At 49.9% G+C, this 26796-nt stretch overlaps 2 protein-coding genes across 2 annotated transcripts in view; one reads left to right on the forward strand and one right to left on the reverse strand.

Annotated features, from left to right (window-relative positions):
- Positions 1-3757, reverse strand: part of LOC101681600 (nodal modulator 1) — a 54878-nt gene extending 51121 nt beyond the window's left edge. The window contains exons 1-2 of the mRNA XM_045071920.1: positions 3506-3757; positions 1120-1209 (exon numbers count right to left, since the gene is read on the reverse strand). Coding sequence (XP_044927855.1) covers positions 1120-1209; positions 3506-3670 — 255 coding nt within the window. The 5' untranslated portion in view covers positions 3671-3757. The remainder of the gene's footprint in view (positions 1-1119; positions 1210-3505) is intronic.
- Positions 3758-6784: 3027 nt separating this feature from the next.
- The window catches only part of ABCC6 (ATP binding cassette subfamily C member 6), a 45514-nt gene continuing 25502 nt past the window's right edge, over positions 6785-26796 (forward strand). Inside the window, exons 1-10 of the mRNA XM_045071935.1 lie at positions 6785-6971; positions 8056-8191; positions 9970-10118; positions 10262-10390; positions 12037-12162; positions 13321-13382; positions 15927-16058; positions 20346-20549; positions 22010-22187; positions 25278-25439. Coding sequence (XP_044927870.1) covers positions 6936-6971; positions 8056-8191; positions 9970-10118; positions 10262-10390; positions 12037-12162; positions 13321-13382; positions 15927-16058; positions 20346-20549; positions 22010-22187; positions 25278-25439 — 1314 coding nt within the window. The 5' untranslated portion in view covers positions 6785-6935. The remainder of the gene's footprint in view (positions 6972-8055; positions 8192-9969; positions 10119-10261; positions 10391-12036; positions 12163-13320; positions 13383-15926; positions 16059-20345; positions 20550-22009; positions 22188-25277; positions 25440-26796) is intronic.

Here is a 26796-nt window from a genome sequence, read left to right on the forward strand (position 1 = left end):
CGAAAGTCATTTCTTAAAACTGGATGTTATGCACACACCCTGCTTTCTTGAGGTTGACATAAAGTTAAAAAAAAAAACATATTTTAAGACCCTACTTCTAGAAGTCAGTCCTATGTATTGTGCCTAAAGATGTACCTTCAAGAATATTTACTGCTGTGTTGTCAGTAGTAATTTTTTTTAATTGGGGAAAGCCTCTATGCCTACCAACAGAGAAGTGGTTACAGTTTTTATTTGATTCTGATGTGCTGTGCAGCCATTAATAAGAAGATAATCCATACATACTGATGTCGAAAGCTTATCAAGATGATCTCATAGGGAAAAAAAATCAAATTGCAGAATAACTCCTATTGTTTAATTCCATCTGACATAAAAAAAAAAATCAAAAGTATGTGGGTTTATGGATTATTTCTGCAACATGCTATAAATCTGTTTCCAAATAAAGAGTTGAGATGGGGAGAAGACACTGTGCGGGGGGGGGGGGGGAGACCAGGGGGGAACGCAAGCAGGTAGGCATGGATACGTATCTTCACACACGTGCACATATGTGTGCATGTTTATAACACAAAGAAAGCAGTCTTTTGGGATACGCACCAAACTTGTATCAGTCATTACCCCTACAGAAGGATGAGAAATTGGGGGGTAAAGGTTAAAATATACTTCTAAGGACCTTGTTTTGTTGTTTTCCACAAAGCTCATAAATTCATAGATCACTTGCATCAATTTTTTAAAGAATATTTTAAGCCGCTTGCAAACGTCACTCTACTAACTCAGAATTTCTCCGGGTTAGCTCTGCTGACATCTGGTCTGCCCTTGCACCAGGACAGGTAGCCCAGCTTCATTTCTGGCCTCTACTCACCAGATACTGTCGCAATCCCCCAACCCCAAGCAGTAGTAACAACCCAAAATGTCTAGGCATTGCCAAGTATCGCTGAGAACCACTGTATTCAAACCAGTTTAAAAATTGTCTCCCTCAAAATCTGGCCAGAATTGTCAAAGTCCACTTGTGACTTATAAAAGAGACCAGCGTTTGCTCATGTGGTGTATCAAGGCTGTCTGGTTAGTGCAGTCCTATGGGCCACACTAACTCCTTCCCATCATAAACAATTACAAGAGTCTTACCTTATCATACAAGGGGATCATAAAGTAACCATTATTAGGGGCACAGTCTGTCTGGTATTTCAAAGTCCCATGCTTGGTATACAGCTTTATCTAGAAGGCAAGGAAAGAAGAGAAGTCATAAGAGAATTAGCTACGTATCTTACGCCAAATGCAGGGACAGTGAGAAAGACAAGGTATCTTCAAATACTGTGATCAGATATTGTTCTGGCTAGAAACCATCTAAAGACTACCCCCCAAAGTTGTATTTTTCAGTTTATGTTTAGAGGCTCTCTCTATGTTGTTCCTATCTATAACGAATTTTCCAATTCACCATTAATAAGGTACTTATTAAAATGCAATCTCCAAGCCCCACTTCTGTTTCCAAACTAGGTCAGGAGGGAGGGCCAAGGATCTGCATTATTAACAGCAAATGATTCCCAATAATTGGAAGTAACACTCGTAGAAACTCTGAATTTTCTCTTCTATTTTCATTCTTGGGCAAAAACAAATCCAAAGACATTTAGTCCATATCTTCTCCAGATCTCTAAAGCTCTTGCATCCCAACACAATCTGTTACCCTTTTAAGATGTTCAAGCAAAGTCTGGGTCTTCCATGTACTATGTGACCTTGGGCAAGTCATTTAACCTCCTGAGATCCAATTTGTTCAGGGGTAAGAAAAGAACCACTCCCCTTCCTGGTGATTATACAGATTCTATGCCTATTAAGCACCTGGCAGAAAGGACGACTCAAAAAAAAAAAAAAAAAAAAGAGTAGTATTCTTATTATTTGACTATATTACCGTGTTGTATTATATCATGTCTCTCTGCCTTCACTTTTCTCCGACAGCCCCAGGAAACTACAACCTGCAAAAAGCCTTGCAAGGTACTTTCTGAAACCACCTGTGCCCTCACACTGAGAGGCAATCTAGGAGGTGACATGGGCACCCAGCAGAACCTAGGGACCTTGCCACTACCAGTGGGCAGAGTCACTGAACACCTGACTTCAGATCAAAAACGGCACAGAAGCCACAGACAGACAGGTCTTGAAGGTGATAATTACCTTCTTCAGGAAACAGACCGTACTGGGCTCTGCTGTTTCTGTTCGAACCTCACCATCCTACAGGAATAAAAACTGGCATCTGGAACAAGGCCCAGTGAAAGACCTAGTCGGGTGTGGAACCAATTTTTGACCAGATTTGCTGAGAATCTCAGCAACCAGATTTGTAGAACATACTGGCTTAATACTCCACGGCAGCCCTTCAGCTACCAGAACTGGAGAGGCTCATATGTGCTTTCAGTCAGCCTTTGGGATCTTGGGTCCCCCCAGAGTCCCTTCTCTTTGGAATCTCCTAGCCTCTTCCCTTTTTCTCTTTCAAATCCCCTTCTCCTGCCCCACCATCGGGGCAGGAGCCCTAAAACAGAGCCCGGGGCTGCATTAGGTTTTGTCCCATCTATCCTGACAAGTGACCTTCCTCTTCACAAAAGCTTTCTGGGTCACAGTCCCACTGGGCTGATAATCATGGATCCGCATGGTGCTTTACAACTTAATAAAAAGACTTCTGCACAAATCTCTAGTGTAATTCCAATAACTACCCGGTAAGGCAATCAGGGCAGCTGAAGACATTCCATTTAGAGAGGAAAAAGGGAGTCCCCAAGGAAGGAATGGGGGAAGATTAAAAATACAGATTCCCAGCCCCTGAGATGTCAACAGAGATGTACTGGGTCAGGTTCTCTGGCATGAGAATCAAAGCCCTCAAAGAGCATCCTGGGGGGTGGTGAGGGGGGGGGGCGTTGAGAAGGAGTGGATTAGAACCTTTGGGGCTCCGAGTTCTTGGACTAGAGAAGACTTTGCAGTCTCCAAGGTTCTGGAATATGGGCTTCAGGAAATCTAAGCTTCAGGGGGTCTGTGTTTTGAGGATCTGGGGTCTGGGTCTTGCTGAGAGTGGACTGTAAGAGATCTGGGGCCTGGATTCTGGGGACGGTCAGAGTCCTCTACCATCCTGGATGTGGATTCTGGATGTCTGGAGTTTGAGTTCTGAAGAACCTGGTGCCCTGATTTGAGGGATCCTTCGTTTTGAGTGACCCGATAAAAGTTACGAACCACCGACATCGTCCCCAAAAATGTCCCTCACACCCCCTGCGCGCACACCTCCAAGCCCCCGACCCCCACTCCGCAGCTGACCCCACGACAGGAACCCCCCACCCCAGCGGGGTGGGACGGGGCGGGCCGGGGCGGTGGAGAGCCCGCGGAAAGCGGAGCCTTCAAGGAGGAAAGGACTCCTAAAAACGTGGAGCAGGTGGCAACCGCCTGGCGGATGAGGCGAGGCCACCGCAGCCCGCACAGGCTGAGCGACTGGCCCACGGTCGCACGGCGAGCTCCGGCCCGGGCCGCGGCGTGGGGCGCTCACCTCGATGAGCGAGTAGTTGATCTCCACGTCCGACTTGACGAAGCCCCCACAGCCCACCACGATGTCCTCAGAGCCGCGCGCCGGACCCACGACGCCCAGCAGCAGGACCACAGCGGCGGCCACCGCCACCGGCCCCGGCGGCCCCAAGCCCCCGCACGCCCGCATGGCCCGTTCTCTGCCGCCCGACCCGCCGCAGGGCTCCCAGTCCCGCCCCTTGCTCCGCGCGCGGCCCGCAGCTTCCTCCTCTGCCGCCGGCTGACAGCCCAGGCCCCGCCCCCTAGGCGCCGCGCTTGCGCGCTCCGGCTTCAAGCCCACCGCCCCGACAAATGAACTACGGCACAAGCTCAGCAACAAAACGAAATCATTGGTGCCCTCTGGAGGCCTGGAGGACTCCGCGCACCGTCTAGCAGGTGCTGTCGCAAGGTCCCGGAGTACAGGTACAAACTCCAAAGTTGAATTATACTTTGAAAGTCAATATCGCTGAAACTGGAGATGACGAAAGACTGTTGATCGAAGTATGCAACAACGTTTCCGTATCTTTTTGGCACATACATTTCGCAGACGATATATAATCTCAAAAAAACAAAAACAAAAGCCCTCTCTCCCTCTGTGATCCCGCCTCCAGATGGCATTGCCACAGTCCTAATGCTTTATTTTATTGTATGTTTAAAGATGAATTTGAGGGGAACAGTGGAAATTTAAGTCGGAATTTAAGTGGAATTTAAGTCGGTGCATTTTCCTGTGATAAACTATCAATACTTTTTAAAAATCAACATATAGGTCATTTAAGTCATCATAATGTTTAAAAAAGGGTATTTAAAACTTATTTTAATCTCATCTCTATTAACATTGGTATAAGAACAAATTTGAGGGTTTTCCTCCCATAAGCAAGAGATCCAAGCAGTTAATTTACTTTGCATTGTCTGTGACCTGAAGCATGAGTTGTCAGAAAATAAGTTCAAATCTCAGCATCCGGTGTTTTGTCCCAAGACCGAATGTATACTAGGATGAAAACTGTATTTAACTGCGAGTCACCACATCAAAATAGACAAAAATTGCTTTTCTGACCTAATATTGGAATTCTTCACTTTTGTCCTAAGAAAGAATCAAGTGCTTTATTTGGGTAGTTTTAAAATTTTGTTTCTACATGACCAGGTAAGAGAAAAACTTTCCCCCTGGAATTCGCCATTGTGACTAAAACTTAAGCTATATACAATTATGCATCACGGAGAGTTTAAACTTTGCCACGGTCAAAACTTTCATAGTGGGTGCGATGGAATGATCCACCCACTGAAGATCTCAACCACGAGCACATCTGATTTCAGTTTCTCACTCTGCATTCTCGAAATACAGTGGAATTCTCAACTCTTTGGTTATAAAGAGAAACTAGTTAAATTATTTTATTTATTTGGATTATTTACTTATTTAGTTATTTCAGGGAGGGGGGCGCAGAGGGAAAATGAGAGGGAAACGCTCAAGCAGACTCCATGCTCATCGAGGAGCCCAGTATGAGGCTTAGTCTCATGACCCTGAGATCACGACCTGAGCCAAAATCTAGAGTCAGACACTTAATGCTTAACTGACTGAGCCACCCAGGCATTCTTAGGGTTTGTTATTCATAACTACAATCGAAACAGATGCCCTTTCTCCTCCCTAGCATGAATCCCTGGTTTGTCTTGGCAAATCTTCAGGGGGTTGAAAGCCACCAGTTAGGAAATGCTGGCCTTGGGGCACTTGTGTGGCTCAGTTGCTCGGGCGTCTGCCTTTGGCTGGGGTCATGATCCCAGGGTCTTGGGACGGAGCCCCACATGGGGCTTCTCCCTTTCCCTCTTCCATTCCCCTCACCCCTCGCTTGTGCTCTCTGGCTCTATCTCTCTGTCAAATAAATAAAATAAAATTTTTTAAAACAAACAAAAAACAAAAAAGGAAATGCTGGCCTGTAGAAACTTCTTACCTTACAAAATAGGAAACCAGCAGGTGGGGGAGGGGTTGTGAAGGGGCTTGTCTAGGGCTCTGCACACAGCCTCATACTATTCAGAGGACTGGAAAGAAGGCTCTGGAATGCCTGAGTCCTGTTCTTGGCTCACCCAACTGATTTCCTCTGTGTTCTTTCTCACTTCTTGAATATTCCCCCTCAAATTTCCACTGTTCCCCTCAAATTCATCTTTAAACATACAATAAAATAAAGCATTAGGACTGTGGCAATGCCATCTGGAGGCGGGATCACAGAGGGAGAGAGGGCTCAAGCCTCCCCCTAATTTCACCAGCTTCCTCCCAAATCACCTCAAATAAACAGACTAAACTTGTAAATGAAAACAGCGGACCTGCCACCTTCAGCTTCAAAACTGAGTTTGTTCTTTGCGTGACTGCTCTTCGAGAAGACCCAGGCAGGAGGACAGCTGAAAGGCATACTGACTTGGACCCCAGACTAAGGTTAGGAAACCCCCAAAAGAAAGAGAGAACCCACCCAGTGGAGGGCATTCAGGAGGACAGGGGTGAACACCTGCAGAGAAGGGACAGGACAGCATGCGGAGTGCAGACGACGTTGTCTGAAAAAGCTGTCTTTTCATTTCTACCGCAAGAAGAATGCGATGCTTGTGGCAGAAAGAAAGACATCAGAATAGGAAAGGAAAAAGAAGAGAAAATTAGGATTCCCATGATCACTGCTGCCGTGCATTTCCATTTTTCATCTATGCATGTATGTTACATAGAGGATTTTCCAAAAAGAGCTACTGGCTGGGAGCACACACCTTGCTTTTAAGACCCAGGAAAGGAAGGCCAAGATTTGACTTCTTTACCCACTTTCCCCAACCTAAGCATATACTTTTCTACTTTTTTTTTTTTTTTTTGGCAAAAATATCATAGCCTATTTTGTATAACAATCTTTCTTTCTTTCTTTCTTTCTTTCCTCTTATTTAGGATGTAGCAACCATCCTTCCACATCCTATTTCTGGTATGGCACTGTGATCCCCTGCTTAGTAGCCTAGGCATGAAATAACACCATCAGTGCTAATAATCGCTAGTTCTTGTGAGCATTTACTGTGTGCTGCACACTGCGCTAAACTCTTTACTCGTGATCTGAAAATCTTCCCACCACCCTACAAACAGACAGTGTTCGTCCCACTTGTTGCGGGGCTGCAGGGTTTTACGGGGATGCCACCGCACTCTCGGGCCTCCGGGATCCCCTCCCCCGGTGCCCTCTCGGGCCACCCAAAGCGCCCCCTCCAATCGCCTTCTCCCACCCCTTCACGCCCCACCCCTCCTGCGCGGCGGGACCTTGCCCTGGGCTTGGCAGTCCCGGAGCTCAAATCTCAGAAGAGCCTGCCAGTCGCCGCCCCTTTCAGGACCCGGAGCTTGGCCGAGGTGGCTGCCCGGGGACCGACGGGCCGACCGCCGGGCGCACAGACAGACGGGCGCTGGGGAACGCGCGATGGCCGCGTCTGCAGAGCCCTGTGTGGGACAGGATGTAAGTGTCCCCCTCCTGCCCCAGTCTCCTTTTCCGGGCTTGGTAGATCTCTCCGACAGCTCTCTAAGGCGGCGATACTGGGGAGGGGAGAGACCACCAAATTCGCAGCCAAAGGAACAGCGCGGGGAGACCGACCCCTTTAACAGGTCCTGCACCCCACCCCCAGACCCCAGCACCGCTAATGGGGCCTCCAGACTTCCCAGCTGCCAGCAGGCTTTGACCTCTATTTGCATAAAAGCTTCTGGACCCCCGCCTCTCTGGCTGGCTTTCTCTTTCATCCAGGTTCTTAGCAAAGGACTCTGGGGAGTGACGTTCAGGGGGTGGGAGCGAGAGTCGCCAAATCCCAGGATTTCAGGGGCCCGATAGGTAAGGCAGGATTAATAACTGATGTTAATTGAGGGCTTACTTTGTGCCCAACTGTCCTACTATGTGCTTTACTGGTATTAACCCATTTAATGCAACCCTTAGAGGTAGACTCTCTTCACACCACCCCTCTCCTTTTCAGGGGAGGAAACTGAGGCGCAGGGAGGTTGAAAGTCCCAGTGTTGGCCAGCGGGGAAATGGGGAGCAGTCAAGAAAGATAGCCCACACCTCCGCTTTCCACCTGGATGACAATCACCCCAGCTATTTACTTTCTGGGCTTCTGCTTCCTTCTGTGCAAAAAAGCGCAGTGATAATTGCCTCTGCTTCTTAGGGTTGATGATATTAGCATTAAAGGAGTTGAGAATGTCGAGGTACTCCAAAGGGTGCTTGGTCCATTTTCATGTCAATGTTAGGAGTCCAAAAGATTGGAGCGCCTGGGTACTCAGTTGGTTAAGCAGCTGCCTTGGGCTCAAATCATGATCCCGGGCTCCTGGGATCGAGACCCAGATCAGGCTCTCTGCTCAGCGGGCCTGAGCGAGCCTGCTTCTCTCTCTGCCTCTGCCTGTCACTCTGCCTGCTTGTGGTCTCTCTCTGTGTCAACACATAAAGAAAATCTTTTTAAAAGGTGGGGGGAGTCCAAAAGGTTGCCTTGCCCCCTAATCAGGTGAGTTTGGAACCCCTGCGTTGTACCATCACAAGGGTGGCCCTGGTGTTCCCTCAGGTCTGGAACGAGACAGAGCCTGAGCCCACTGCTCTCCACCTACTGCTCTTCCTGAAAAACCTAGGGAACTGTGTGCCTTCCTGGGTCCTTGGCCCCATCTACCTGGGTCCCACCCCCATGGCCAAGGCTACCGGATGTGGGTCCTTGGCCAAACTGGTAACTGCTGCCTCTGGGAGCCTGTAAGCAGACAAGTGTTGGGAGGTGGATGGGGGAAGCAGGCTGGAACCAAGCTGAGACCCCCGAAGTGGGCATTCCTCCTTTTCAAGGAGCATACACAGTGTGGGGACAAGAAATTCATCAAACAGAGCAATACTCCAGAGGCTACGAAGGAAAACCTCTGAGAAACAAGATCCGCCCCACAAAGATTTCGTGATAATAAAATCCCCATGTCTGCAAACACACCCATCTGGCCCCTCGTGGGTTCCTCGCCTGTTTATGGACACCTGGCATTCCCCCAAACAGTGCAGTGTCTCCTCCTGGGATCCACGGGGTGATTTTAGGATCGCGCTGGGATGAACTTTTTAAGTTCTTTAAGAGGCTTGCATGGATTTTCATGCTTCTCCACTCGCAGTCCTAAAAGCCAGCTCTTAAAATTGTTACATACTTGTTTTCCCATGCTACAAAAACACTGGCATTCCATATGCAAGACTTTCTGCTCATCCGCCCCCTTCCCCAAACTTCTATAAGAATGTCCTTCAAAGTTCATTTATCCCCTTAACACCTTGTTAATTTTTCTCCCATTGCTGACCTACCAAGTGGTTGCACACTCTTCCTTAAAGGGCCAGATAGTATCTATTTGAGGCTTTGAGGGTCACATGGTCTCTGCCCCAAGGATTCTGCAGCAGGAAAGCAGCCACAGACAACAGTGAGTGAATACATAGACGTGACTGTGTTTCAAGTAACATTTTATCGATAGTCACTGAAATTTGAATTTCAGATAACTTTCACGTAAAATTTTTGAGTTTTGTTTACTGATGGAAAAATGTCAAAGCCTGGTTGGCGCCTGGTTGGCCCAGTTGCTTAAGCATCTGACTCTTGATCTCAGCTCAGGTCTTGATCTCAGGGTCATGAGTTCAAGCCCTGCATTGGGCTCCACGCTGGGCACGGAGCCTACTTAAAAAAGAAAAGGAAAGAAGGAAACATGTCGAAACCATTCTTAGCTCACAGGTGATACAAAAACAGGCGGCCTGTCAAACTCAGCCTGTTGGTAGTCGTTGGAGCCCTGCTTTGGACTAACTGAGGTGCTCGCCATAGCTTCTCCAATGCACCCAGGTCCCGACTTCTCTCTCGCCTGCGTGCACCCTGTCACTTTCTTTCCTTCAAAAGAGACACCACCGCATCTTCGAGAAGGGTCTAGAGACCTACCAGTCCCAACCGAAAGTTTCTCTGATTTCACTGGAGGGTTCAAAAGGGACTCAGTGAAGCGAGTGGAACTTTTTTTTTTTTTGTTTATTTGAGAGACAGTGAGAGAGAGCATGAGAGGCGAGAAGGTCAGAGGGAGAAGCAGACTCCCCATGGAGCTGGGAGCCTGATGGGTGACCCGAGCCGAAGGCAGTTGCTCAACCAACTGAGCCACCCAGGCGCCCCACGAGTGGAACTTTTTCACCTGCGGAATGAATGTCGTTTCTGCCACTTTGTCATACTACAGCATTCCTCTTGCAAACCCCTTGGCACACCCCCACCCCATCCCTGCATTTTGGGAAATATTGGGCTGGCTCAGACCCCTGTGGCTTATTATTTATAGGACACTGACAGGTCAAGGTCCATTTGCAACATCCCTTAATGCTTTTTCTTAGCATCCTTTACAGTGGCACTGTTAAATCATAACACTGGTGCCCCATCCAGAGCCACTGTTCAATTGGACACAGGGTCCCTGTCCAGTTGGCCATCATCACCTTTCTTTTCGCCCACCAGCCTTACCTAAGCCTGTTTCCCAGGTGCTTGGGCTCGCCCTCATAATCCTCTGCACCTCCAGCGTGTCTGTGGCTCTTTGGAGAATCCAGCGGGGAACGCCCCAGGCCCCAGAATTCCTCATTCATCCCACCGTGTGGCTCACCACGATGGTAAGGATGACCCAGGCTTGTGGGTCTTGCTTCTGGCAGTGGCTTCCCCCCCCCCCCCCCGCCCTGGTGGAGGGCATGGGGCAGAGCGGGGCTCCCTTTCTCCCTCCCCACCTCCGGGGGCCCATCCCAACTCTCCTGTCCAGAGCTTTGCCATGTTCCTGATCCACACGGAGAGGAAGAAGGGGGTCCGGGCATCTGGGGTGCTGTTTGGATACTGGCTGCTCTGTTTTCTCCTGCCCGCTACCAGTGCCGCCCAGCTGACCTTGCAAGGGGTAAGTGGAGGCCCCGGGGGAACCAATGGGGCAGTTTCAAGCCTTGGGTCCCGTCTTCCCTCCTCCCCTTTGCACACGTGACTTCTTGGCACATAGAAACACACACCACAGTTGTTTAAACTCTTAAACTCCAGCGATGTACAGATGCCCCCATCTTCCCAAACATTTTCCACGGACACAAATTCCCACTGCCTGATCCATGCATGTCACAGAGTTTGCTCGCACTGCCCTGACACACACCTTTTTATGCCCCACTTCGCGTATCATACAACCACAGACTGGGACACCTACCCCTGCACACAGCCGTTCCCACACTGGACATCCATTCACACATCCACCCAGTGCCCCCTCCCTCCAACCCTGGGCACAACCACACTGTCGGTTCACAACTGCGGGAACTTCCCCGGTGAAGTCTGCAAGTGGCCACATCCACAGAGGGCGAGGAGAGATGAAGCGGCAGGGCCCTCCAGACGGTGCAGGGCAGGGTTAGTAAGCACGAGGACTTACGAGGCTTATCCCAGGTGCCCCAAGACAGGTAGATCTCTGCACCCACCTTCCAAAACCTTCCAAGTTTACAGAGGCCTTAGTGGGGTTCAGTCATATCTACGTCCACGTGGTCTCCAGGACGTGTTACTCTCTCAAAGTTGTGTTCTTGGAAAGGCTCCTAGTGCGGGAAGAGTGGGTGGAGTGTACATTCCCAGGAAAGGGGAAGCAGTCAGGAGCCTGGATTGCCCCCCTCCTGTGATCTCCTCCAAAACACACCTATGCACGCTCTGTCGGTGTGTGTACGTTTCTGCTCGTTCTCCCGTATCTTCACCCATGCTCTCATCTACAGATACAAACCCATTCTGCATACCCGCCTGTACTTCTGTTACCTGTCCTGGGAAGTTGCATTTCCGTGTGAAGGGACACCATGCATCATTTTATCTGCAAAGGGAAATGCAGCCTACTTAAAAAAAAAAAAAAAAAAAAAAAAAAAAAAAAAAAAGAAAAAAGAAAGAAAGAAAAAGAAAAAGACTCCTGCATTGGTACCAGGCAGAGAAAATAAAAGCTCCATAAAACCAGTTCCCATCTACTTTTTAAAAAAGACTTTTAGATTTATTTTAGAGACAGAAAGGGAGCATGAGAAGGGGAAGGAGCAGGGAGGGAGAGAGAGAATCTCAAGCAGACTCTCCACGGAGCACAGAGCCCAATGTGGGGCTCGAGCTCACGACCCTGAGATCATGACCTGAGCCAAAATCAAGAGTCAGACACTCAACCAATTGAGCTACCCAGGCACCGCAACACCAGTTCCCTTCTTCAATCGGTCAACACCGGCCATGAGGAAACAGAATGGAGAAAAGCTGTGGAGAAAGGCTTTCCTGGGTGCACAACCGGGCTAAGGAGAAACCCCTGTGTACCATTTGTACAACCAGAATGCGTGTAAGTCAGGTGTTCATCCATCGGGACACCGGGAATGTGGGGGCCCTGGCTCTCAAACCCTGTGGCTCTGACTCCCTGTCAGGGCACTGCTCTTCATCATTTGACCTTGACCTTGACCTTCTTTTCCCTCACAGGTACCCTGCCTAGCCTGTGCTCTTCACAGGCCTCAGGCTGTGGACTTCGGCATGCCAGACTCAGTGGGACTTCCGCTCTCTCTCCCACAGGGCTTCCGGAGCGACCCTTTCTACCACCTGTCAACCTACCTGTGCTTGTCGCTGGTGGCGGCCCAGTTTGTGCTGTCCTGCCTTGTCGATCACCCCCCCTTCTTCCCTGAAGACCCCCAGCAGCCCGTAAGTTGCCATGCCTCCAACCCGGGGCCTCCCTTGTCCCTGTTCCTGTTCTGGTCTTGGGTTCTCCCCATGGGACAGAAGGGAGGTAGCCTAGAGCACAAGCCTTTAATAACGTTTCATTCAGTCTGTCATTCAGCACAATGTGTATTGTACATTTACTCTATGCCAAGGGTTGGCCAGTTTTTCTGATCAGAGCAAGACAGACAATATTTTAGGCCTTGTGGGCCATATGGTTTCTGTGACAACTTCGGCTCTGCTGTTGCAGTGGGGAGAGTACAGTATGTCAAAGGAACGTGGCTGTTCCAATAAAACTTTATTTGCAGAGACAGACAGTGTGCCAGGATCTGGGCTGGGGGCTGCAGCTGGCCAGTCCCTGCTCTGTGCCCCAGCTAGAGGCTGAGGACTGAGGGTGAATAAGCAGATGTGGTTCCCATCCTCAGGCAGCTAACAGCCAGGTTGAGGAATCAGACATTCACCACATAATTCTACAAATGTGTGTGAAATTATGACTGGAGGAAGAACCCCAGAGGAGGAATTCTTGGCACTGGGGAGCCCTGAGCTAGCTTGTGAAATCAGGAATTCTCTGTGGAAGAGATCACCTCAATAACCTAAAAAAATTTTTTTAAAAATGCTCAGCTATGTGATTAATCAAGTGAAAACTAGGGTAGAGCTTCTTTGCTCCATGAGAATGGAAGCAAAAAATAAAAAATTGATAATGAGCCAAACATATGGTGAAATAGGCAGTCTTGTGCCCTATCAGTGAAGGGTATAGATGCATGAGAATTTTCTGGAGCAGCTGGCAAGATCTCAGGACCTCTGCACCTTCTCGCCATATGCCCCAAGGCATATTTTCGAGGATGTTGGTGTCTCTGTCATGCATGCTCCTGCCTTGAGAACTTCTTGGTCTCAGTATTGATAGCTGTTAGTTCTTGTGGATGCTGTCAGACTTGTGGCATAGTCCCTTTTCGCCTTGCCTGCTAGGAACCTCCAAGCACACTGGCGCCCACCTCTGACAGATAAGCAGGGCATACCACTGAGCAATTGGTACCAAGATCACGGTCCATTCATCCCGTCTTCCTGACCTTGGTTCCCTTGCCTTACGACCACCATGGAACGTGAGATCGAGTCCTTCCTCCACCCCATCTCTTGTCTTTACAGAATCCATGTCCAGAGGCTGAAGCTTCCTTCCCCTCCAGGGTCACGTTCTGGTGGGTTTCTGGGTAAGTACAGTAGCAGGAAAGGGACCTGCATTTGCTGTCTTATTTGTCATCCCAGCTCTCCCCAGAGACATTTCCTCCCAAGCCTAAGGAGGCCAGCCAGCCTCTCTTCCTCCCAGCCTCAGTGCTTCCCTGTCAGATTTCAACATGCCCAATATCACATCGCATTCCCATTCCCCTACTGGGGTGAGGTCTGGGTTTGAGTCCTGGCTTTCGCTCTGAGCCAGCCCATATGGCAAACAATCAGAGTCTCAGTTTGCCCCTCTGTAAAAGGGGAACAACTCTATCCTCATTACATGTAAATTGCTTTCTGCTGGTACACAGCAGGTGCTCAACAAAATCATATCAATTACTCAGCTTCATGCCTTCTGCCAACATCTAAGAAGCGCCTACTATGTGTGAAACACCTACTATGTGTGGAGCACCAGGGCTGAAGAGGTAAAAGACCACATCTTTACTCCCCAGAGGCTCCCAGGCTGGTGGAGAAGACAGATGTTTCTCCAGGGCCAGTGTACCAGGCTCTGAGGGTGTGCCCACCTGCTGGGTCCCCTCTTGGCCACACTGCAGTCAGATCTTGGTAGCACCTAGATTTGAATCCTAGCCCCACCACTTCCTGGCTGTGTGACGCTGGGCAAGCTACTTAACCACTCTGTGTCTCAGTCCCTGTGCCTGTAAAACAAGGATAATAATGGCATCTACCTTGGAGGGTTTTCGGATTAAGAGAAATAAATCTTGTGAGGCACTTAGCATAGCGTCTAGTCCTTAACGAGCATCCTACAAAGTAGCTGGTAAATACACAAAGAATTAGGATGCTGTAGGGGGTGAGGAATGGGTGGGAAGTGCATACAGGCTTGCTCACCAGCTCTAGAGAGGACCTAGCCCTCTGTCTCCCAAACATGGCATTTATGGACCATTCTTCAAGCTTTTTGCCTTACTGGAGTAGTATTTTCCTCTCTTAAAGTCTTTTTTCTTGAAATCAACCCACTTTTTTGACTTTCATAATCTTTTTTAAAAGGAAGCTTTCTATCACTGCAAGTTGGAAAAAAATCTCCTGAATCGCTTGCCATGTAGATCTCCTTCCCAAAAAATGCCAGTGAAAACCAAGCCAGGTTTATGACTTCTAGGTCAGCACGAGTTTGCCCTAGGTTCAATAAAAAAAAAGGAACTCAGAGGGGCGCCTGAGTGGCTCAGTTGGTTAAGTGTCCAACTCTTGATTTCGGCTCAGGTCATAATCTCAGGGTTGTGAGATCGAGCCCTCCATTGGGCTCCATGCTGGGCCTGGAGCCTGCTTAAGATTCTCTCTCCTCCCTCTGCCCTGCACCTCTCTAAAAAAAGAAAGAAAGAAAGAAAGAAAAAGGAATTTGGAAAATCTCAGATGGGGAGCTAAGGACCAGCACCAAACAAGACCTTCGCCTTGGTGTTATGGCAGAAAGATCACGGAGACCTGAGAAGTAAACAACACTCCCTCTAGAGAAGTCTATAATAATTAATTTCTTGCGTATGTATGTTGGTTCGCATACATACATATAGAAAGAGGCAAGCCATTCCTACTGGCAGGCGGCAGTTTTAATAAGTGAGGGAACTTACCAGGCTTGGCCCTGGGCGGCCACAAGACGAGTGGATCTCCACACCTGCAGGCCAGAATCTTAGTTCACGTGGAGGGTTCACTGCGGTTCAGTCACATGTACCGTCCAGACAGTCTCGACGACATAGCGCTCTCTCAAGGCTGCATCCTTGCAACGACAGGGTGAGCACAACACACATTCCAAGGACGGGGGATGGGTAAGGAGGCTCCGATTGCCCAGGTTCAGCTTATGCGAGCACCAGAGGTCACGTCCTCTCCGTGCCCTCCTCCAACGATGGGCCACCTACAATCATCTCATGTCCTAGGCTTAAGTGCTGGGAAACGCTCTCATTTTTTCAAGTGAGAAAACTGAGGTCTGCTAATGGGAAGTGACTTGTCCAAGGTCACAGAGCTGGTGAGTGGCTTCATCTGGCAAATCTTTTGCCCTGTGTTGGCCGGTTAGGATATAGAGGAGGAGGATAAAGGTAAATACACCTTGTCCCCTTGGAGCTTGCCCTCCAGTGGAGGAGAAAGACACTCAGTAAGTGATCAGACCAACAAAGTAAATCATAATTGCAGCCAGTGTTATAAAGAAGAGCTCAGGAAACGTGTGTATCATGGGGAAAGCTAGGGTAGAGTTCGGGTGTCCAACTCGGAGCTTCTGACCCCTGGGGAGGTTTATTTCCCTTGCCACGCAGGTTGCTCCTTGGTTAAGACACTTGATCTCTCTGAGCCTCTATTTTTTTCCCCTCATCTGTAAAATGGGTCAGTAGTCATCACGTGAGATTTAATGAGATGATTTTTGTAAACTGGAAAGTGCCCACAAATGTTAGGTGTGGTTCGGCTAATTGCTTTCGTTTTCCTGAGGGTCTAGCAGAGGCACAGAGGGGTGAGGTGACTTACTCAGGGTCACACAGCTACCATGTCAGGACCCTGCCGGGGGAATGGCAATGGGAGCTTGCTCTGGTGACCTTCTTTCACAGGCTGGTCTGGAGGGGTTACAGGAGGACACTGGGACCGGAAGACCTCTGGTCACTTAGCCGAGAAAACTCCTCAGAAGAACTTGTTTCCCAGCTCGAAAGGGAATGGACAAGGAACCGCAGTGCGGCCCAGAGGTGAGTGCATGAAAAATGAGATTGTGGCCCATACCTGGCCAACAAAGTTAATCATTTGGCCCTAAATACAACCCCGGATCCCACTCTGGGCTCCACCGCCATAGTTCCCTGCCTGCCAGTGATCTCACTAAGCATTAACCAACCAGGGTCAAGGGATGTTTCCTCCCAGAGGGCTGTGCAGGCTCCCTAAGGCCACATTGGGTGCTCCTTGGGGCCCCTAAAAGGAAGCTTAAATGGGGGGGGTGGCAGGCAGGAATCAGGCAGGGGCGGGGAGTGGGGGGAGTGGAGGGCTGGGTGGTGGTCCTTAAGGCACACACATCTACTTACTACTTAACCTGAGGGGTTGGTTTCCTGGTCCTTGGTTTTCTTATCTGTTCAGTGGGCATCCCATTAGGTTCTGGCTCATTGCCCATGGGGGAGGGGAAAAAAAGGTTTTGGAAAAGAATTTAGTGATACCTCAAAAATGGTAAAAGCTCAAAGAGTATCCATTATCCAGAGGAAATTTCAATCAAGCTCTTTCTAGTCCTGTCCACTCTGCCTCCCTCCTGCCATCTGTGGCATCTCTAGAAACTTCTGTGGTCCCCTCTGACGCTGAGGAACCCAGTCTGAGAATCTTTGACCTAAAGAAAAGAGCAGGCAAATAGGATTCATTAAACATGGGTTAAATGAAGTCTTGCCTTTGTGTAGTTGATGACCTAGGACAAATGACCTGACCTTGGTGTTTCAGGGGACAGAACAAAGTGACTTAGCTCTGTAGGAAGAGTTATGGGGTTCTCTTGTGTACTCTAGGATTTGGGGCAGTTGTTGTAGATAGCTGAATCCTCCAAATTAGGGAAAGGGAGAGAGAGAGACTGTCTATTGGCTCACATAGCTGAGAGGTAGTCTGTCCTCAGGTGTGGCTGGATCCAGGGACTTGCATAATGTCCAAATTCTTTCTCTCCATTTCTCCCTTTCTCAGCTCAGCTGTTGTCTGTACCTCTGCCTGTCTCATATCCTGCTGGTGTAGCAACTCCCACAAAATGAGTGTCTCTCTGAGCATCCATGTAGAAAATGCTAAGCAAGGCCTCTGATTGGCTGGCTTGAATCATATGCCAAATAGGGACCAATCCCATAGTGAGAGGGCGGGCCCCCCATACTTGGTGGTTCCTTCAGAGCCTCAGTAGGGTGAGTGTGATTCCACAAAAGGGGTAAATGATATGAGCAAATCAAAACAGCAACTCATTCTCCAGGCCTAGCCTGGTGTCCTGCTCCTCCATTCATGCAAGATTTTAAGTGGCAGAATTCATTCAAAAGGGCACTGGAGGTCTTGCCCACTCTCTCCCATGCCTCCCCCGGGGCATGAGAACTTGGGATAGAATCATTCTTCTTTTTTTTTTTTAATCTTTTTTTTTTTTTTTAATAAACATATAATGTAGGGATAGAAACATTCTCTCTAGCAGTTTAAGAATCCACAGCAACTGACAGAAAGACAGGAAGGCCTGGCCAACTGAGATCCAACTCAGTTATTTTTGGCACAGATTACACATGGAGAGAACTTTGGTTCTTTTTCTAAAGTATTTTGCAGTTCTGGGGAGAAGGGAGAGGAGGTGATCCTGCAAGGTCAGGGACCCGCCACTTGCCAACCAGATGGGTTTCACAAGGGTATGTTCGGTCCACGTGGTGTTTACTGTTGTTATTCGGGGCTTTTTGTTTCCTTTTTTTTTTTTAAGTTGCCGACATTTAAAACATTGGAGACTACATGTAAAAAATCTGGAATTCTGGTCTCTTTTAAAGTAGACTGGCAGGGGACACCTGGGTGGCTCAGTCAGTTAAGTGTCTGACTCTTGATTTTGGCTCAGGTCATGATCTCAGGGTTGTGAGAGCGAGCCCCGTGTTGGGCTCTGTGTTCAGCGGAGTGTCTGCTCAAGTTCCTCTCTCTTCCTTGCCCTCTGCCCCTCCCCCCTTGCACTCACTCTCTAAAATAGATAAATACATTTTTTTAAATGAGAAAGTAAATGAGAAAGTAAAGGCATTGCCAGGTCACATCCCATCATGGCAACAGGGGAGTGGATCTTGATAGCAGCTGTCCCAGTGGACAGGGGACATGTCTTTGCCACAGTCCGCACCCCACCCTTTTGTTCCCCCGACTTGGACCCTGGCTGCTCACTCACACCCCCTGTCTCTCCCTGTGGTCATGTGCAAACCCTGCACCAAATGGCCTTCAGTCCAGAGACCACGGGACCAGATGCCATTCTAGAGACCTCCCCTGATGGAACATGAGTCCCACTGGGAAGGAGGAACCCAACTACAGAGCCCGCCGGTTGAACACAGAGATTCAGAATTCTGGGGCGAGCAGCCAGAGCAGAATGGAGTGAAATATGCAGCTGGAAAGAGGCCTTCACAGTCCTCTCCTGGCCTACCCCATTTGACAGATGGAAACACCGAGGCTCAGAGGGGAGGGGGACCAAGCGGGCATTTGAATCTGGGGCTCCTGGCTCCCAGGCAGGTTCTGTCCACCAGACCAGGCTGCCTGCCTTCCTTCCTTCCACACAGCTTTCCAACTTTATGCACCAGGCACCCTTATCAGGCCCTTGGCACCCGTCACACATCTATTTTTTCCCCATTCGTTTGGCAATTATTTATTGAGCACCTACTGCATTCAAGAGCCAAACCAGGGCAAAATACAAGCAAAGTCTACACTCCTGGAATTCTAACAAGACAAATTCATAAAGATGAGTGTAGGAGGGAGTTGGCGTGGCTTTGAAGGCAGTGAACTAAACGATGGGCTGTTGGGAAGGGCTGGCCAGGTGACAAGAAGGTGACATCTTTTTGGCATTCGAGACCCAAATGCCAAAATGTTTGTGAACAGCAGGCCATGCCCAGCTCAGTGACAGACCCTTCAGAGATACCAAACCAAACAAGAAGCTGGGACATGGGTCAAGGGGCAAGGCCTTGGCTTGGTGAAGGTCTGGCCACCAGCACTCACCAAGATCAGTTTTTTTTTTTTTTTCTTCTTTCTAAAAATGTTGGTGAGCGGGGTTCACAAACAGGTGCTCTGTGCATCACAAATTGAGATCTGGGCTCAAATCCCTGCTTGGTCCTCACTGTGTGACCTCAAGCCGCTGCCACCAGCTCTTAGAACCTCCGCATCGTAGGTCCAACAGGGAGCCCATGACAGCCACCAGGCAGGGAGGTCAAGAAAAATCGATAAGCTGTGGCAGGGAAAGGGCTGATCCCAGGGCCTGGCCCTGGGCCCCAGCTCTGTAAACACGCAGTGAAATTACTGCTAACCCCAGAGTTTGACAGAGCTGGAAAGAGCGCAGGGAGTGAGACCAACTCTATCCTTTCACGCATGAGGACACAGACCCAAAGAGGGCAGGCCATACAGACCCAAGGCCACACCGCCCCTGGGCTCTCAGCAGCTGAGGACCTGCCCGGCTGCCTCTCCCACCCGCCCCCTCCCCCGCCCTTCCCCCAGCTTCCACCTGCGTTTCGTCCAGACTGAGAGTGCCAGGGCCACGGACATCAGCTATGATTCTGAACTGGTTCTAGACCAGCTCCAAACCACCTCCGGGCTAGCCAGTTGTGGGGGGGCAAGGGAGGAGCTGCATCTGTGGCTTGCCAAGTGCCTGGGCTCTGAAGGGACAGAGTTGGGATCAAATCCCAGCGCTTCAACTTCCCCACTGTGGGCCCTTAGGCAAGTTCCTTCTAAACCTTCATCTGCTCCTCTGTGAAATGGGCATAACACCTCGCCTGCCAGCTTCTTTGGAGGACTAAGGCGTGCCTGGCACACAGGAGAGGCTCAGGGCATGTGCATTCCCAGCAACCCCCATCATGCCTCAGGGCTGCCCCCCTGCCTGGCCTCTCCCCTGCCCAGCTGTCTCCTAAAGGGGCCCTCTGGGGTACAGAGAATAACAGGTGAGGGAACATGGCTGAATCCATGCCCACTCATCCCCTCTGCCAGAAAAACAGCCCTATAATGCCTGGTCTTGCTGGACACGCAGATGCCACCTCTGGGGATATTTAAAATACCACAGATGTGGAGTCTGATGGGGGGCCAGCTTCCTGCTTCCCAGATGGCTGTATCCGGGCTCTGGTCCTTGGTGGAAGGAGGAAGATGCTGTCTGGGGCCCATTTTATCAGGGCACTAATCCCATCCATGAGGGCTCCACCCCTGTGACCTCATCGCCTCCCCAGAGCGCCCCCTCCCCAGAACACTGGGGGTTAGGTTTCCACAGATGAGTTTGGGGACACGCAAATATTCAATCTACTGCAATGACCCGGAACCCATTTCTCCTATCCCTGAAGGCGCACCAAGGTGAGAGCAGCTAGAAAGAAAGGGAGCCGTGGGGTAGAGACCCCAGAGATGGAGCCCTTGCTGGAGCAAGAAGGGGGCCAGAGGGGCCCGTTGCTGAGGGCCATCTGGCAGATGTCCAGTTCCACCTTCCTCCTGGCGACCTTTGCCATTGTCATCTCTGATGTCTTCAGGTTCGCTGTTCCCAAGCTCCTCAGGTGGGTCCAGGCCTTTGGGGCCTTGTTGATGGTGGTCCTTTCCTTGATGCCGTCTTTCCACAGCTGGGGGGTGGGGGTGGGGCAGCAGCTCTTCTTCGGCCTCTGCCTAGTCCTCCAGAGCTCAGGGCCCTGGAGGTGGGTGACTGGAAAGGACACTGAGGAAGGGGAAAAAAACAAATGAGAAAGTCGCATTTTCTCAGAGAGAAAATGAATGAATGCTAACCTGACTGTATCGGTTAGCTTTTGCTGTATAACAAAACAGTCCCAAAGCGAGGGGTTAACAACCACTCCTTGGGTTCACAGTAACGTGGGTCAGCAATTTGGGCCGGGCTCCGCTGGGCTGGTCTTCGTTCCTCTGTTGGGTTCACTCATGGGCCTGTGTGGTCGGCTGGGAGGCCGGCTGGGGACTGGCTGGTCTCAGAGGGTCTCAGCGGGGACAGCTTGTCTCTGCCCCACGTCATCTTTCATACCCCACATTGTCTGCTCCGGCTGTTCACATGGCCCCTTAGTAGGGCTCGAAGACACAGAGTGAAAGTTGCATTTTCTCTTGACGCCCCAGACTTGGAGCTGACACGGTCTCACCTCCACTGGGTTTTCTGGGTCAAGGCTGGTTGTGTGACCAGCCCAGATTCGGGGAATGGTATATTTGTTTGCTGCAGCCACCGTAATAAAGGATTACGGGCTCGGAGCCTGAGAAAACACTCATTTATCTTCTCAGAGTTCTAGAGGCTGGAAGTCCAAGATCAAGACTGATTTTATCCGAGGACTCTCTCTCCTTTTGCTGGGTCCTTAGATGGGCTTTTCCTTCAAGCGTGCATGCCCGTTTTATCTCCTTGTATGCGCTAATTTGCTCTTAGAACGACAGGAGTTAGATTGGACTACAGTCCAACCCTAACGGCCTTGTTTTAACTAAATCACCACCTGAAAGGCCCGAGCTCCAAATACAGGTACATTCTAAAATGCCAGGGATTAGTACTTAGCATAGGTATTTTGTAGAGACACAGCTGAGCCCATGACAGATGGAGGTAAAAACTCACCTCTTGGGGCGCCTGGGTGGCTCAGTGGGTTAAAGCCTCTGCCTTGGGCTCAGGTCATGATCTCAGGGTCCTGGGATCCAGCCCTGCATCAGGCTCTCTGCTCAGCGGCGGGGGGGAGCCTGCTTCCTGCTTCCCTTCCTCTCTCTCTCTGCCTGCCTCTCTGCCTACTTGTGATCTCTGTCAAATAAAAAAATAAATAAATAAAAGCTTAAAAAAAAAAACAAAAAAAAACTCACCTCTTGGTCAAAGAAACAGCAGTCACCTTGGAAGTGAGTGCCCGTGGATGGTGGGGGGGAATCACTGCAGCCGTTTTGGCAAAAATATCTACCATGCTATCTGACCCTCCAACCTTTACCAGGCTCAGGTCAAGGTGACAGCCACACATGCCTTCTCTCACCACTTGTACCCTCCCTCTCTCAAAAGCCTTTTTCTGGAGTTTATGGGAAATCCCACAACCCCGGCCTGGAAGGGCTATCTCCTCGCGGTGCTGATGTTTCTCTCTGCCTCCCTGCAATCGCTGTTGGAGCAATACTACATGTACAGGGTCAAAGTGCTGCAGATGAGGATCCGAACGGCCATCACAGGCCTGGTATACAGAAAGGTGAGCCCTGGAGGAGAGGGGTGGGTCTTTCCTATCCCCCTGACTTGTCCCAATTTATATATAAATGTTCTAGCCCCAAAGGGTCACATCGTATCATCTGTTCCTGAAAATGTACTCAGTGATTACTTTACTTATTCGTAGTTGCTCTCACTGACCTCCTTGGTTTTTTCCCTAAGACCCTGAGTGATCTGACCATGGGACCTCTCCAACTCTATCATATCACGTACCTCTCTTGTTCAACCTACTCCAGCCACAAACATACCAGGCAACCTCCCCCCTCAGGGCCTTTGCACTTGCTGTTCCTACTACCTAGACACCCTTTCCATTTCTTTTCATGAACCTACCTTTCCCCTCACCCCCATGAGGAGAAAGGGCTAATCTCAGGGCTGTGTGGAAACCGGATAGAGGTGGGCTGTTAGCTATGTTACCAGGTAACACTGCTTATGGCCAAAACGACTCCTGATCCATTGGTAAATTCATGAGGGCTGAAAATTCTGTCAATGGAGTACAAATACCTGGTGGGGAGCCAGAGCTTTGGGCTTCTCTCAGTGCAATGACTCTCATCTCCTCAGGAGTCCAGAAGCGAAGCCCACAAGACAATCTGGCAGAAGAGATATTGGCTCCTATGGGGTCTGGGGCACCCAAGCCTGGGCGTCCCAGACCCCATGCGTCTCCTCTCCCACCTGTGCTGCTCCCTGGGGGAGAAGCGGTGCATAGGGAGCAGCTCCTGGATGGCTGTGCGTTAAGCACGTTAACTGTGTCTGACTTTCCACATCTAGTGTTTTGATATCCAGAGTGTTGGCAACCTTGGGGGGATGCCCCCACCACCCAGGGCTAGCCAGAGATAGTAAATGACTCAGTGGGTGCATTCTTTTCATCTGCCAATGAACCAGTCCAAAGCTCACATGCCCAGTTGCCCCCTTGACGGGGCTCTCAACACTCCGGGCCCCCACACACCTGCCCTCATCACCCCAGGGCCAGGTACCTGACCATGAGGGACAGCTCCTGCACCCCGGAACCCACCGAGATTATTGCAACCAGCCAGTCCTGCTTCCCGTGCCTGGCCTTTCTTTCCTCTGAAAATCACGATAAAGATCCTGGCCCACAGTCTACCTTGTTAATAGGTAACTGTAATAATAATTATTATTATTATTGCATAATATTACTAATGTTACTGAACGATATTTTAAAACAGTTCTTCCTAACACTTCTCATAAGTATCATTGAAGAATGAGGAATGGGACGCCTGGGTGGCTCAGTCAGTTAAGCATTGTCCAACTCTTGATTTTGACTGAAGTCCTGAGCTCAGGGTCCTGGGATCGAGCCCCGAATTGGGCTCTCCGCTCAGCCGGGAGCCTGCTTCCTCCTCTCTCTATGCCTGCCTCTCTGCCTACTTGTGATCTCTGTCAAATAAATAAATAAAATAAATAAATGTATATATTTTAAAGATTTTATTTACTTATCAGAGAGAGAGAGAGCGTACAAGCAGGGGGAGCAGCAGGCAGAGGGAGAGCTGAGCAGGGAGCCTGATGCGGGACTTAATCCTCGTACCCTGGAATCATGACCTGAGCTGAAGGCAGATGCTTAACCGTCTGAACCACCCAGGTGCCCCATAAATAAATCTTTTAAAAAGAGAATGAACTTGGGCGCCTGGGTGGCTCAGTGGGTTAAGCCACTGCCTTCGGCTCAGGTCATGATCTCAGAGTCCTGGGATCGAGTCCCACATCAGGCTCCCTGCTCAGCAGAGAGCCTGCTTCCCTCTCTCTCTCTCTCTCTGCCTGCCTCTCCATCTACTTGTGATTTCTCTCTGTCAAATAAATAAATAAAACCTTTAAAAAAAGAGAGAGAGAGAGAATGAACTCTAAGTCTTTATTTAATTTTCCTCCCCAGCTCAAATTCTGCTCCTGGGAGAGCAAGCCACCTGTCTCTGCGGTTCACAGCCATATTCTTAGCTCTCGGTTCACTGGGAGTCTCAGAGTAGGTACTCAATAAAGATTTAAAGATTTTTTTTTTTTAAGTTGGCTCCATGCCCAGCATTGAAGCCCAATGCAGGGCTTGAACTCATGACCTTGAGATCAAGACCTGAGCTATGGTCAAGAGCTAGACGCTTAACCAACTGAGCCATCAACGTGCCCCTAAAAAGATTTTTTTTTTTTTTTTAATTTTCTACTCAGTCATTCCGGGCTCACTCCTTCACCCCCTTACTTCTTCCCTCACACACTCAGCAGAGAAGATTGGAAATAGAACCTAGCATTCAATGGGCTGGATGGGGTCCACTGTGACCCCAGAGCCAGGGCACATCTGGGGCTGCCAGAGAACTATGTTGGGGTGTGAGGGGCACCTGAAATGCCTGTGGGGCTTGGTCTGCCACCCTGTCTAGCTCGTGTCAGTCCCTGTATCCCAGATTCCAAGCTTGGCCCAGACTTTAGAAAGTCCTCCAACTTTGGGCAAGTTGGTCAAGTTCTCTGTGCCTCCGTTTCCTTGGCTATAGAGTGGGGTGAGTCATTCTGCATTTCACTGATTCTCTGATCACTTTTTTAAACCTTCTGTAATCAAGATGTGTCTTGTGTGTTTCAAGTTAATTGCACTGATTTTTTTTTCCTCCTTAGTGATATAAAAATAGAGCGTTTTATCCTTGGCCTTGCAGATGGAATGAAATGCCACAGCCCCTCCTCCAGCTGGCTGTGGGATCTGCTCCATCCCAGAAAACGACGACATGGCTTCTTTAGCACAGGGCCTGGGACGCAGGGAGCACTCAGCAAAGGACCACCATTATCATCATAAACCCCAGGGTTTGGCGTGTTATGCTACTAACTTCTCACTCCAGTGCTCTGGGGGTCCCAGAGCATTTCTGTTTTTGTCGTCCTCTGAATTCTCCTGACGGCCCCTGGGAGGGCGGCTTGGGAGATTTCCTGGCCCACTTTACAGATGCGTGGACGGAGACCTGCCTCTACCAGCAAAGGGAAGACCAGCTTTGATCCAGGCCAGCCAGGCTGCTGTGCCCTTGTTCCGTCCGTGCGGGGGGACAGAGGGACGTACTCGTCCTGTCCCTCCCTCGGACTGAGATCTCGATCCTTCCACCCTGCCCAGGTCCTGGTCCTGTCCAGTACTTCCAGAAAGGCCAGTGCTGTGGGTGATGTGGTCAATCTGGTGTCCGTGGATGTACAGCGACTGATAGACTGTTTCATCTACCTTAACGGGCTGTGGATGACCATCATCTGGATGGCCATCTGCTTCATCTATCTCTGGCAGGTATGCCCTAATTCACAGACCCCTGGGCGGGGCTATCCATGGTTGTGGGCAGGGACTACTTCCCAATACCATCCAGGGCTATATGATCACTGTACGTCCTGGTGACTGTGTGTTATCTCCTCCTACTGTCCCCCACCCTGTGGGGCCTGGGGCCAGGACACCTTCTGACTTGCTCCCTTGTATCCAGGGCCCAGCATGCAGTGGGCATAGCTTCCAACAGTTCCTGCCCTGCAGTGCATAAATGTTAGATGTGAGCAGCGCCTGATTGGCTTAGTCAGTTGAGCGTCCATCGCGTGGTTTCGGCTCAGGTCGTGATCTCACAGGTCTTGAGACCAAGCCCTGTGTCAGGCTTTACGCAGAGCAGGGAGCCTGAGTGAAAATTCTCTCCCGCTGCCCCTCCTCCTTCTCAGCATGTGCTTGTGCCTTCTCTCTCTCTCCAAATAAATAGATCTTTAAAAATACATAAATGTTAGATGTTATTATCAGGAAGAGAGAGGGCAAGGAGGAAAAAAGCAGAGTAAATGGGCAGGCGGACCCCTGATCCAAGCAAATCTGCCAAAGACACACCCATTACTTCCCAGGCCTTTTGGGAGCTGATCCCCGAACATCAGATGGTCCCCCCCGAAACCTGGCTAAGAGGGGGCAGATGGACATCGAGGTTGCCACAGGTAGCATTTGTAGCATGTTTCCCAAGTGATAACTGTTTTTGCCAGAGAAAGTTTCACCTTCCCCTCACCATTCTTGGATTATTTTTCCAACCCTGGCTGGGGGCTGGTGTTGGCCTTCTGGGCACTTCTCCACTTCGCCACTGGGTGGCACAATTGTGGCACAAATGATCCTGGCAAGCTCGGTGTTTCAAGATAGGGAAATAGGCTTCCTTCCTTCAGGCTGAGAGGGGAAACTGAGGGCCCTGGTCTGAAGAGGCGTGGGGTTTGTCTAGAAACTGGGTGCACGTGACCTCGGGTGGAATTTCAAATAGTCACAACCCCTTAGAAATCATTTCCGCCAACCCTACCTCCACATTTTCCAGATAGAGAAACCACAGGCAAGAAGGAACATAACTGTTCTAACGTCACCTCACCCAGGAGTCAGGGTCTGAGCTGCAGCTTAGGGAGGGTAAGTAATTTGCCCAAGGCCACACCAGTAAGTGGCCAGGGCCGGGATTTTGAACTCAGACCCTGACTCCGGAGATCCGACTTCACCGTTCCGGTCAGGGACACACCCTTGCCCTGTCCTGCCTAGAAGCATGACCTACTTGAATAGGACTCCAGCACCCCTAGGTGAGGTGGACCGTTCCCCAACGTGACAGAGAAGGATGCCATCCTCAGCAGGTGTCCACAGGCTGCTCTCATCAGCT

This window comes from Mustela putorius, unplaced genomic scaffold (genome assembly GCF_011764305.1).
Source record: "Mustela putorius furo isolate JIRA1106 unplaced genomic scaffold, ASM1176430v1.1 tig00004007_pilon_pilon_pilon, whole genome shotgun sequence".
Lineage (NCBI taxonomy): Eukaryota > Metazoa > Chordata > Mammalia > Carnivora > Mustelidae > Mustela > Mustela putorius.